This window comes from Vulpes lagopus, chromosome 2 (assembly GCF_018345385.1).
Source record: "Vulpes lagopus strain Blue_001 chromosome 2, ASM1834538v1, whole genome shotgun sequence".
Taxonomy (NCBI): domain Eukaryota; kingdom Metazoa; phylum Chordata; class Mammalia; order Carnivora; family Canidae; genus Vulpes; species Vulpes lagopus.
The window spans coordinates 32,946,185-32,959,946 of NC_054825.1; the positions used below are offsets into that span (position 1 = coordinate 32,946,185).

The window sequence follows — 13,762 nt, forward strand, 5'->3', positions numbered from 1 at the left end:
TGCCCTTCCCAGTGTAGGCTCACACATAGACAACCAGGAAAGCCTTTGTAAAACAAACCACAATGTCTTCTAAATGCATACAAGTGTGTATAAGGACTCCAAGACAACTGCAAGGTATGACTCATGAGTACTGACTACAGATAAAATCTTTCCTGCAAAGATGTCAAAGCCAGTAGACCTAATGGTTATGGAAGGCCTAGAGGATTACTCCAGCTGGACCAGGCAGGCTCTGCCATTTGAGTTAGGTTTCACCGTGAGCAAATGGCCTTGAAGAGGTATAGCACATGCCCCAAGACTGCTGATTTCTGAATTTCTCATTTGGTTGTGGGTATGCATGTCTAGTGGGGCAGCAATGCCCATGGATAAAGAGCATTTGAACCAACTGAACAATTACAAAGCTACAGATGACACCTTGCAGACCTATGTTTCTGGAAGTGAGATCTTTAAATCACCTAATTTACAATCACCCAGAAGTTTAGGAGAGCTGCTAAAACTACTGACTTCCGGGTATTACTCTAGCCCTCATAAATCAGTATATTTGACTTAAAAATATTTTAACACCTGTCCCTGTGTCCTGCCCAGTAATTAATAAAAACCATTTTTATAGAAGCTATGAAATAAATAAAATATCATGGTTCTAATCCTGAAATTTAATTTGCTGAATTTTAAGAAATGACAGGATAGCTCTAGTTGGTTCTTTTTAAAGAGATAATAGGTGGTAAGAAGTTAAATTATGAGCAATAATCCTAGAACAAAGCAGCCAAATTAGGAAGGTAAATTCTAATTCAGAATTGGTTAAGTTGGAACATAAAGCATGGCTTCCTAATAGAGGTGGTGGGTTTTTGTTAGGAGTCCACCCAAAATCAAACTGAAATAGGAAAAAGAAAAAATGAGCATCTCTCTTTTTAAAATGTGAAACTTACTGCCATCGGGCTTTGTCCCTTAAAGAATTTTTCCTAGAGCTGTTCCCTTCACTGGGGCTGTCCTCTTCCTCAGCCTCCAGACTTCGGCTGCAGCTCCTAATGATCTGAAAGATGCTGTTGACGGTGGACTCCTTCTCTGAATTCTTTAAGCCATTATGCCCCACTCGTTGTAAGAAATTATCTTGTCCACTGTAATCTGCTACAAACTACAGAAAAACATACCAAGAATTTGTTATTGCAAGTTCATGTGCTATGTCTAAATAACCTACTTGGGTAGGGAAATAAAATCAGAGTAGTCATAAATAATGGCATTTGTGCCTATTTTATTGAAAGAAAAAGACAGAGCTTCCAGGAAAAACATATTTTCATTTCACCACGTGAACTATCAGAACTCATTCTTGTTTCTGCTAAGACAACTTTAGTCCTCCTAGGAATCAACACTCCATTTCAAATTTACAACACAAAAAGCAATATTATTTCAAGGTTCCCTAGGGAGAAGATTAGCCACTTTACAGAAAAAGGGTAGGGTTGTTTTATCCTGGTAGTGAGAATTGAGAAAAACCATGACAAAAGTCTATTATTCTGTGGAGCCAGATAAAATTCCTGGGGCCCAAGGAAAACACTGAGAAAGGATGACGTTTTGCTTTATTTCTCACATATCCGACGGTAGCACTGAGACTTCCTGGTGGTTTTAAAGATCTTACCGTGTGTATTCATGACCATTAAAGGTAACAGCTCCTGCTGTGCCGCTGGATGTGGCATCCCCTGCTTTTAAGATGTGAGGGAGCTGGAGTGGGCATAGCTTGGGGGGCTTGCTTTAAGCTCTTTCCTCCATTTATTGCACTTTTATCTCCCCACTTAAGCCAGAGGATTGCAAGCTGGTAGTGTCTGTACCTACCAGAGGATCTTGTTTCCCTGACACCAGGTGATTCCCTGGTTCCCAGGTGACACAGAAGAGGCTGAAGTTTTAGGAGTCATCCCATAGCCACCGAGAAGGGGTATATGTGAGTGTGAGTGTGCGTGTGTGTGTGTGTGTGTGTGTGTGGTCAGTAGTGATGCTGTTGCCAAGGTGAGAACAATCCTAGATTTGGGTTTGGAACCAACAGGTATGGGGAGGGGTGGGGAGTGGGGGGATGGGGTAACTAAGTGATGGACATTAAGGAGGGCCTTCCATGTAATGAGCACTGGGTGTTATATACAACTGATGAATCACTAAACTCTACCTCTAAAACTTAAAAAAAAAATCTTGGTGAAGTTCTCCCCAATTTAGTCCCTTCTTTCATTTCTTTTTCCAGTTTCTCAAAGCCCCTTCTCTCCAATGCCTGATGCTCTGAGTCAGATTTCACACACTCCTCTCTGTTCTCAGAGTCAGGAACAAGAGGCCATGGGCCTGGGAGAGCTGAGGCAGGGCCTGGAATCTGGAGCTTGTCTTTTGATGAGATGCCATCTTCTTCAGCATCCTCCCACAAAAGGGGAAAGCAAGGCAGCACTGACCTCCTGCCATGCTTTCTCCCTCTAATTCTGAAAAGCTAATACTCTTGCTTGACTTCTTTTATCCTCAGCATCCAGACATTCCCACCCAATGAGAGAAGAAAGCCTGTTATCCCCTAAAAAAATAAAATAAAATCAGAAAACAACCCCCATTTCCACTTGTACTTACACACTGCTCCATTAAAGTTAATTTAACAAGATTAAGCCCCAGTGTTAACTGACATGCTTTTCTTTGGAACTTCCAAGGACCTAACTGTTGGACTTAACACAACAGTGACAACAGATAACCTAGATTCAGCAGGTTCTCTCTGCTGGCAGCAATGACTCTTCAGATTTTGAAAGGCTCACCTCTAGAGTTTCTTCTTGGGAATTGTACCTTGGGCAAAGCTTCATGAGGCCAGAGGCTCCGTCCAGTACTTCACAGAGCTCCTTCAGAAACACTCCACAGAATGGAACCACTTTACAGCCAGGTATGTGCAGAGCCCTCGTTATCACCTTCCGATATTCACAGGAAGATTCATGCTGAGCCATGGCGTCCTTCAGGCTCCTCATGGTCTCGAGGTCAGATTGGTCCATAAACTGCCACATTTTTAAAACTTTTCTTGACCTATTGCAAGTAAATGATGATTTTTTAGACCAAAGGAGAAATAATAATACAGTTTACAGTATACACCCTAAATTCCATACAAATCCATTCTCTTTGCCGCAGTTTTCCTTATGTTTTAATATTTATTTAGGACTCCTATCTCTACCTACTTCCCCAAATGATGTACTACTTTTAGAAACAAAACACAAAATTAAATCGGGCAGATACAAATAACACGTGTGTAAGGAGTTAATTCCAGAAGATGGGCGTTGAACCTAGGTTTGAGCTTTTCTGGCAGCTGTAGCCAAAAACTTAGTGGGTAATTTGGTTTGTACAGATATTTATGGAGGACTGTCTGCACAACACATGGTTCATCCACTCTTGATCTTTTAAAGGTTATCCTTGAATTAGGTCAGTCCCTCAGTGATATACATAAACCCTGTTTCGGCTTCTTTTGTACAATTGCTTTTAACTAAATCCAGCTTTGACATTAAGCCACTGGCCCATCCTGAGGGACATTATCTTAAAATACTATTTGCATAACAGAATGTTAAATAGGACTCTTCCTATGATGAAACTGCTACGGAGACATAATTTGCCATCAGGGAAATACAAATCAAAACCACAATGAGGTACCACCTCACGCCAGTGAGAATGGGGAAAATTAACAAGACAGGAAACAACAAATGTTGGAGAGGATGTGGAGAAAGGGGAACCCTCTTGCACTGTTGGTGGGAATGTGAACTGGTGCAGCCTCTCTGGAAAACTGTGTGGAGGTTCCTCAGAGTTAAAAATAGACCTGCCCTACGACCCAGCAATTGCACTGCTGGGGATTTACCCCAAAGATACAGATGCAGTGAAACGGCAGGACACCTGCACCCCAATGTTTATAGCAGCAACGTCCACAATAGCCAAACTGTGGAAGGAGCCTCGGTGTCCATCGAAAGATGAATGGATAAAGAAGATGTGGTTTATGTATACAATGGAATATTCCTCAGCCATTAGAAACGACAAATACCCACCATTTGCTTCAACGTGGATGGAACTGGAGGGTATTATGCTGAGTGAAGTAAGTCAATCGGAGAAGAACAAACATTATATGGTTTCACTCATACAGGGAATATAAAAAATAGTGAAAGGGAATAAAGGGGAAAGGAGAGAAAATGAGTGGGAAAAATCAGAGAGGGAGACAGCACATGAGAGACACCTAACTCTGGGAAATGAACAAGGGGCAGTGGAAAGGGAGGTAGGCGGGGGCATGGGGTGACTGGGTCACGGGCACTGAGGGGGGCACTTGACGGGATGAGCACTGGGTGTTATGCTATATGTTGGCAAATTGAACTCCAATAAAAAAATATACCATAAAAAAAAAGAAAGAAAGAAAAAGAAAAGAAACTGCTGCGGAGAACAACAGGTGACGTTGTGCCCCAACTCCTTAAAGAGAGGCACCAGGATGTCACAAGGACACACAAACTGCTCTGCCATCTGTAGTCTACAACTGTCCATCAGCCAATGCAGAAGGATTGGATCTGAGCAGCTAGGTAGGGGGTATTTCTTTGGATAGAGTTGTCAGAGTACTATATGTGAAAGGAGGAGGATCACCGCCAGGGCAGAGGCTTCAAGTGAACTCCATGGAGAGGTTGACCTACGTTCAGAGTTTGCTGATCCCATAGCCTGATGTGTGACTCTTGCCTGGGAAAGTCTAAAGATGACAGGTTGCCTAGAGCTGCCTGAAGGCTCCAGTGAGCCTGTGTTGCATTTGCAAACTCTGGGAGGGCAAAGCACTGAGCATTTTCTGTAAGTCAGGAAGGGACCCCGGGATGGGCAGTTGCAGCTGAGCTGTCTAAAAAGGCCTCCTTGCCAAAGGAAGGGATGCTAGCAGAAAGAGTCTACGAGGGCAGGACCTCCAGAGCTGGATCCTGGGGATGAAGGCCACCCTGCCCCTTGCCGGCTAACGGTGCAGTGGGAGGTACCTACAGGGCATCAGGTAGGGGGAGTGAGGAGGAGTAACTAGGAAGGAACCCTAAAAGCACACCACATCCCTCTCTGTGGGAGCACCTGGGTCAGATTACAACTGTCCCAATCAAGTGAGACCTTTGCTCCCTTTACCTCAACTCCCCCCCTCTTTCTTCTCTCACCCACTTTTTCTGTAGAGACCCTGAGCTGGAGAGAAGAAAAGTAAACCCCATCCTCCCATTCTACTGCAAGTTTCTGAGACTGGTTGAGCTGTGAAATGTGGGGAAAGGGTGAAGCTTTAAATCAAGTGAGAGACTGACATTTTGATTTATATCGAACTGGATTAAAAAGTGATTATGTCATATATCAGACATTCAGAGGACATAGAGAAGTACAACATGACAAACGCCCATGCACTAATCTCACAGTTTAGAATATAAAACATTAATAATGTGATTGAGGCCCTGGTGCTTTCCTCCATGAGCCCACACTCGTCCCTCCGTCACTGAACGGGACCACAACTGTATTTCAGTGTTCTCCGTCCCCTTACAATTCTTTATGCTTCCCCAACATACGTATGTATCACTAAGCAGCATGCAGAATTGTGTGCTTTTAAACTTCATACAAGTGGTGTCTCCCTGGAGGTATGCAGGCAACCTGCTTTTCTTACACAGCTGTATGTTTCTGAGATTTATTGATGTTCATGAGCATAAGAGAATGAGACAAGTTATTCACCAAATCAGTGACTGTGAAAGCTATAGGACCTCACAAGGTATAACTCAAGAGTTGGGGGAGGGAGGGCCTTATCAGGCAGGTCAGAAAGACAGAAAAATAAAATTGTTTCCTGATTTCACCGCACTGAGTCCAGTTTGTTCTACAAACTGGTTTCTTATTAAACTGGTGAGAATCCTTTTGGGGGCAGGAAATGGAAGTATAAATAAACAAAGTGAATACATGACATGAGTCTCATTATTGGATCATCCCTCTTTCTGTAGGTAATGGGGCCATCCTGGTACACTTGGGGTCAAAAGACTAAGCTCAGCAAGATCAGATCAAATGATTTTTTTTTTTTGTTAGATTGAGAATTGACATTATTTTAAAGCTCTTATTTCTTTTTATGTTTATAAAGGTACTAGATGCTCTTTGTAGAAAATCCGGAAAATACCCAAAATAAGGAAAATCCACCCATAGTGCTACTATCCACAGATAACTTTAGGCATATTTCCTTCCAGTATTTATTCTATTTGTAGATGTCTGGTCTGACTATTTTATAAATGTTGTATAAATATTGCTGAAGTTATTAAGTAAAGACAGCCTTGTTCCCAGATATTTTTATGCATTATATATTGCTTATTTTCCAGTAACATTAAACATATTTCAAAAACATCATTTTTGGTTGCTAAATAATATTCCATTATAAGGATGCATCATATTATTTCCTTCATTCCCCCACCGATGCTCATTTGGGTTATTTTAAAATGACAAATATTGATTAAATATTGTTCTATGTAAATCTTTTACTTATAATTGCTTCCTTCAATGATCCACACCTCCTGGTACGGTATAGATCCCCCTGACCCCATCAACCGTGCTTTGTCTTATATGATCACTACAATATGGTAGAAGTGACACTGTGTGATGTGTGAGGCTAGGTCATAAAGGGCACTGCAGCTCTTGCCTTGCTTTCTTGTTGCTCACTTTGGAGCAAGCTGGCCACCATGCTATGAGGACTGTCAGGTCCAGAAGAGAAGAAGCAAAGTCATCAGCCAGTAGGCAACACTAGCTTGCCAAGCAGAGAGGCTAAGCATCATTAACATAGAACTATTTTATCAAAAAAAAAAAAAAAGAACTATTTTATCATAAGATGATTTTTTTTTTTAAGAAAAATAACACAGGTTCTTTGTAGAAAATTTATCACAAAGAAAATCCAGTCATCCAAATTATCTCCTGTTCTCCCAGTACTTTTTCTATTTTTCCCTTCTTTTGAGCCATACCGGATACATTTGTATGGCCATTTTAAATGCCAGTGACAAGATCATTTGAGTTTATTCTTAGTTAAGAAAGTTCAAAAAGACAAAAAAAAATCCAACTCTGAGAATTTTCCTTTCCTCACCCAACCCAGAATCCCTTTGCAGGGATCTGGAGAATCAAAGAAAAATCTCAATAATGTTATGAGGAAAGACCTATTTCTAGTGAGAACCCTCACTGGGAAGGTGAATCTCAGACGCTAACAACAGGTTAACTCTATGGAGTCTTACTGTATGCCAAACACTTTGTACTATCTCACTAAATCCTGTGTGAGGAGGTAGGTGTTTCTTATTATTAGCATCCCCATTTTACAGATCAAGAAACTGGGGCTCACTGAGTTTGAGAAACTTACTCAGATCACACAGTTATTCCATTGGGGAGCCAGGATTTGATTCCCTGTTATTCTGACCCAACAGACTTATACCCTTCTTTCCCATACTACCTTGCCTCCCACAAGAGTGAGGGGCAGTTACTTTATGCCAGGTGACTGCGGCTGAAAGGGAATAAGGCAGGAGACTTTATTGATAAAATGGTAATCTTATTATTAGCTTGGGGAGAAGGCATAAGAGCAGGATTTGAGAGGTGAAGGGCAAGGGCTCTCAAATCAAGGTTGCCTGCATTCACATTCCAGACATGCCAGGTGGCCACAGGTGAATGACTTTTCCTAACTTTAGTTTCTTCATTTCTTCCTTCTTTCCTTTCCTTTCCTTTCCTTTCCTTTCCTTTCCTTTCCTTTCCTTTCCTTTCCTTTCCTTTCCTTTCCTTTCCTTTCTTTCCCTTCCCTTCCCTTCCCTTCTCTTCCCTCTTCCTTCCTTCCTTTCCTTTCCTTTCCTTTCCTTTCCTTTCCTTTCCTTTCCTTTCCTTTCCTTTCCTTTCTTTTCCTTTCCTTTCCTTCCCTTCCTCTCTCTCTCTTTCTCTCTCTCTTTCTGTATGATGTCAGGATAACAGTATCTACCAAGAAATTGTTCTGAGAATTAAAAGATTTAATGCATAGGAAATGCAGCTAGGTAGGGGGTATTTCTTTGGAAATAGGAAATGCATAGTACAAAGCTTGATACATTGTTTAGTGTTCAATAAAAATATCAAGTGACATTATTGAATGCTTGTTATCAGTGTTAGCCATTCCCAGTCAGTGGCTGGGAGCCTACAGTGCTGAGGCAATTCCAGGCAGAGCTGAGAAAAGACAGATAATGGTGGAGTTTACCGAGCACAGAGAGTAAGTGGGGATCAGTGATGGGGTCGATGGAGTTATGCAACCAGATAATTTTCTCGAGCACAGCCAACAGCATGGGATCAGAGCAGACAGAACCAATTAGGATTGCCACTGGCCACAGGCACTGAATTCTGCTGCATCTCTGAGGGACAAGATTTGTGGTATTAGCAAAGAATAATGTATTTCCCCCAAACAATCACTACCAATTGCCTGGTTTGGGTAAATGGGATTTCCAGGGCAATTAATTCAGTGCCATTCGGCTGGTATCCAGATAACCATCTTCCACACTTCCATACCTGAGACCAGCCAAGAACTCCATGACAGCATTGTAGTTGCCCATGTTCCAGCAGCATTTGGCCACGTGCACCAAATAGGAGAAGACTTCTCGCTTCTCCTCCATGGAGCCTGCCGTGAGGATCAGCCATGTCACCCAGGAGCTCACCTGGAAAATGCAGACAGGGTCATCCACTGAGCCTGCATCCTGCAAACTCAGTGAATATATTTAATTTGATTTATTTATTTGAGAGAGAGTGAGATCCAGAGAGATCATAGAGGGAAAGGGAGAAGGAGAGGGAGAAGCAGACTCATGCTGAGCAGGGAGCCTGACATGGGGCTCAATCCCAGGATCTTGGATCATGACCTGAGCTGAAAGCAGACACCTAACTGACTGAGCCACCCAGATGCCCCTCAATGAGTTTTTTTTTTTTTTTACAGGAAAACTTTTTCTTTTTAAAAAATCAGTTTAGTATTAGGAAATGAATGACCCAGCTGAGGGATTTGAGGTGAAGCTCTATCTAGGCTGCATCACTGTTTTGCTATGGGATTCTAGGAAAGTCACATAACCTCTCCCTATTCATCATCTTCCATCTTTAAAACAAGGAGGCTCAAAGGTAATTCGTAAACTCCCTCTTGAGCTATAAAATTCATGAGATGGTAAGAATCTTAGGTAAGGCCTAAGGATAATATTGATTTAAATAAATTTAATTACATTTGACTGATGGACAGCAAGATTAAATGCAATCAATGCACTTAGTCCATCAATTAAAGAATATCTATCAAATAGTAAAATGCATAATATCAAATGAAAAAATGCCAAAAAAATATATTTAAGCTATCCTTCACAAATGTATTATCTATTATGCCTCTCAACTGACAAAGTAATATTGGAAGAACAAATACTTAGCACTTACGAGTTGCCAGGAATTATTCTAAGTACTTTACACATGTCAACTTATCTCTCACAACAAACCTAAGAGTCAGGGATTATTATTATCCCCATTTTATAGATGAGGAAACTGAAGGACAGAGGGCTTAAGAAATTTGCTCAAGCCTTCCACTCAAAGCAGTAAAGCCTGACTTTGAATTTAGGTGTGTGTCGCAGAGGTGGCACTACTAACCACTCCCTAAACGCCTAATGTATATATACAAGCTCTGGGATGAGGGTTATTCTAATGGGATTAGTTTCTTCTACTATATAGACTAGTATATAATATTTAATAATTACCCACTACTAAGTCCTCGCTTTATGATATGCAGCCTCAGAACCCTCTGCTTAATCTCCAAGGTTATTTGCTGCTACCTATACTTTGGTGCTAGGATACTAGACTTTAAGTCACTTTCTCCATCTTGGCTAAAGTTGGGGCTGATAAATTCAGTTGTTAACAAACCACAGCCTTGCTCTTAACCCCATACAGCCCCAGTAGCTGTACGGGTTCAATAGCAGTGCTGAAACCTGGGGCCAGCTCATTTCCCTGGCCTGAGAGAGAGTGAGGCCTGAACACTAGTGTTCATGGTCACCCATGGCAACTGCAGAAAAAAATTTAAGGTCCTTGGCTAGTCCACCTCCTCCCCGCCCCCATCGAGGAAATGGTAGGAATGAATGACATTCAGCGCTGGCAGCAACCACAGAGGGCAGTCCAAACCCATTTTTTCCAGATTAAGAATCTATGGCTCATGGGAGAAGTGACTTTCTGAGGTCACAATTCTTGATGTCAAAATAAGGACTCCCAGTCGGGTGCTTTTTTATCTGATGAGGGGTGACAGTTTCTTTAAACTTGGCACCGCTTAGGTTTTTCTAAGCACTCAGTTAAGAGCAGTACCTCTGAACACAGAGTTGGAATAAAAGAAGAAGATACCAAGAAGAGTACCGAAAAATGATGAAAGCATAGAAAAAAGCAGGACAGAACACCCCTTTCCTTTTCCTACATGAAAACAATGGGGAAACAGTGGCAACAGGGACCTTTGGTGATAAAACAGGGTCACACTGTGGTACCAGCCAGCAATGCTGAATGCGGTGGACCACCTGCCACTCCTGAGCCCAGCCCAGGCCCAGTGGACTCTGAGCATGCATCTCTGCTCTCTACCTGCTCCAGACTTTGTGCAACATCAGGAGAACAGATCTGGAATCAGACTCCAAGGACAAGCCCTGGTCCAGATCATCCTGGAAGGAATTCAGAGCCTCTTGGGAAGAAGATAACCTAAGATAACTATTTGTTCTGATCTCCTGGAGCTGTTTTGAGCACACAGGAACCTTCTGGGAGCCAAACTCTCACCTGTAGCTATGAGCAACCCCTTGATCACTGTCTTGATGCCTGGTCTCCTCATCACCTGCTTACCCAGTCTGAAGTCACCTTTGTGAAACCCGGGCTCTCTAGAGCAAGAAACTGTTTTGTCAATAAAGATTGTCACTGGTGCTCTGGTGCAGTTCTTGCTTTCTTTTTTTTTTTTGTATATTTTTTTTATTGGAATTCAATTTGCCAACATATAGCATAACACCCAGTGCTCAACCCGTCAAGTGCCCCCTTCAGTGTGTGATTTGCTTTTGATGAGACTATCCTACTTGGGAAGCCATGAGCAAACACTTAGAATAATGGAATTACTGACTCTTTGAGCTAGAAATTCAAAACCATATCCTTACAAGTAAAAGTGAATCCCCAAAATTAAAATGGTTCCTTAGACACTCATTGCATTAATTCCTTTCTTTTTTTTTTTTTTTTTAGCTTCTTTTTTTAAATTGAAATTGATGGCAAATCAGTGGCTCTGGAAAGTCACGACTCCTTCAGGCTATTCTGGTACCGTGCAGTGACTTCCTAGTCTAGCAGCCTGAAAAGGTTAATTCACCTTTCCTTGGAGAGGCCTGATTCACGAGCAGGCGCAGGCCACCACGTGGTTTGTGTCTCAATCCTGATCATGCATCCAGATTTATTTCCTATCCGTCAAATCATTTTCCATATACTTTCCCACAATGCTAGGAAAAAAATAGCGATACGGTATTTCACATGGAAACTTAATTTAAACCAGCCGTTCCATCTCCGAGTGTGAGTCCCCAGGGCCTGGTTGTTGGGATTATGTAAGCACTGTTATCATAAACACACACACACGCACACACACACACACACACACACACACACACCATCTGCTTACAGACATATCAGGGATAATTCTTATTGTGGCCTAATGTATTCATAATTTCATGGGCATTAAGTGATGAGAGTTTCAGTCTTAAATATGAAAAATAAATGTCACCAAAAGCCCCATGAGAATTTGGCAATGACTGAAAAATGTTACACCAAAACAAACGGTGATCATATTTACTAAGTGGAAAATAGGATGTGTTACAATCCAGAAAGAATTTCAGGACACTGAAATCACACAGAAAAACATAAAAATCCCATACATAGAAAGTACTATGACTCAAGCCTAGGGAGCATCCCTAGAAGTAGAAAGGTGTTGAATGTGGTAGATTATTTTGCCTTTTTGAATGGTCAGCACAGAAGAAAGACAGACTCTGACCCCCAGCCCATTTCCTCCACAGTTCCTCCAGAGGCTCTGTGCTTACCCCAAGGGCCCGACCCCCGTTCATGCCTACAACTCTTTCACAACGGCTCTTCTCCTGATGTTTCTTTTCTTCTGCCCTTGCCTTTGTCAGTACTCTTAGGCCAAACTGAACAGCCTGCTCTCCTCACATCAAACACCTTATTGGCATTGCACAAGCTCAGATTGGAAGGAATGTTCTTGCTCCATTCATGATTATCTTTCCCTAGCCCACCATGACTTGCCTACGGCCTTTGTAGAGCCAAATCCTTACCTTGGCTCCTGGGTCCCTGTTGGTTCTCCAACCTCACTGTGGCTCCCCCATACCTCTACTTTTAGGGAGATGACCAAGGCCTTTTCTCATTTCAGGGGTCTTCTATGGGAAGGCAGCCCCCCAATCCTTGATCTTTGGTTTAGCTAATGCTTACTTATCTTAGACAAAACTGCCCTCAGACTCTGCCATCAGGATTCTTGCCCTGGGCTCCATGATTTAGAAGGCCCATGTTGGGGTGGAAGGGAATGTCTCTGCCTAGAGGTTGTACATCCACTTACAGATCATTCACCCCTGTAGACCTGGGACCCTGTAGATCTGCAGACCCCAAATTCCCTGTCCAAAACAGCTCAATCCCACTTCTGGGCCTGTGAGAGCCTTTTATCTGGATCAGCCCTCCTGTGGGTAGATCATAACACTAGGCCCAAAGGCTGGCTGAGTGGCCGTGGGGTGAGGATGGAGTTTGAACCTGAGGTCTGAGGTATCCACACATAGTGGAATACCTCACACAAGGCAGCATGGAAGGAGAAGGTGGGTAGGTCACAGGCAGGGTCCTTCTCTGTGCTTGGTCCTTTGTCTTTCCTCCTGGCTCCCCTAAAGTCAGAGGCAGGGCTGCCTTTAGGAATCTGATAAAAACATCACTTTCTGGAGGAGGCCCACTCTGTTTCCTTTCTGGGCTACATCCACGTGCTGGGCCATTGTGGTGCCCCCACAATCCACACAAAGGCAGACATGGGGTCTGCCCCACTCACCCATGGCAATGCCTACCTAAGCACTCCGTGAGATCTGGCAAAGGAAAAAATGGACTTCCTCTAGGAAGGCTGTTCTCATGGCTCACCTCGCAACTCACATCCAGCTTCTTCCTGTTTCGCCTTGTCTTACTTACGCTGGACCTTGAGACGGAACTTATATTTGCACTGGGACTCTCACTGCTGCAAGGACTTGCATATGTTTTATTTTTATTATATTTGTGTGCATGACTCTTTCACATGGGTCTGTTCTATCTCTGCCACTAGACCTTAAGTCCTCAAGGACAGAGACCATCTTTCCCACATCTCCAGCGTGGGGATGCTTGGTGCCTCTGACCAACAGGCAGGCCACCCAGAGTCCCAGGAGGCCTCGGGCAGAGAGGATTCTCAGCCTCCAATCGGTCAGAGATTATATTTGGGAAAAGGCTTGAACACTTCCTACTGCTGTTCCCAGGTCCAGAAAAAAGAGACCAATGTTTTGGTGCCAAAAAGTTTTTTTTGAACATGTGGAGCAATTTTCATGGAAAGATGATCCTTTGAGGTGGGTATCTGGTCACCCTAACTGCAAGGGCTGGGTTCGAATAGTGGGGTCTATAGAAGACAATGAAAACCTGGACAAGCTGTTCTGAAGTAGTTTATGTGTGGTGCATGGTGCACCTGCCTTCCAGGAGCTTTCCTAAAACAACGCTTGAACTGTGGTCACATTATCAGACACACACACACACACACACA

The 13,762-nt window shown here is 42.8% G+C and overlaps 1 protein-coding gene across 5 annotated transcripts in view; it reads right to left on the reverse strand.

Annotated features, from left to right (window-relative positions):
- The window catches only part of PLCE1 (phospholipase C epsilon 1), a 309,225-nt gene that overhangs the window by 75,400 nt on the left and 220,063 nt on the right, over positions 1-13,762 (reverse strand). For all 5 annotated transcript variants that reach the window (XM_041739693.1, XM_041739678.1, XM_041739673.1 and 2 more), the window contains exons 5-7: positions 8,494-8,639; positions 2,763-3,021; positions 924-1,129 (exon numbers count right to left, since the gene is read on the reverse strand). In XM_041739693.1, coding sequence (XP_041595627.1) covers positions 924-1,129; positions 2,763-3,021; positions 8,494-8,639 — 611 coding nt within the window. The remainder of the gene's footprint in view (positions 1-923; positions 1,130-2,762; positions 3,022-8,493; positions 8,640-13,762) is intronic.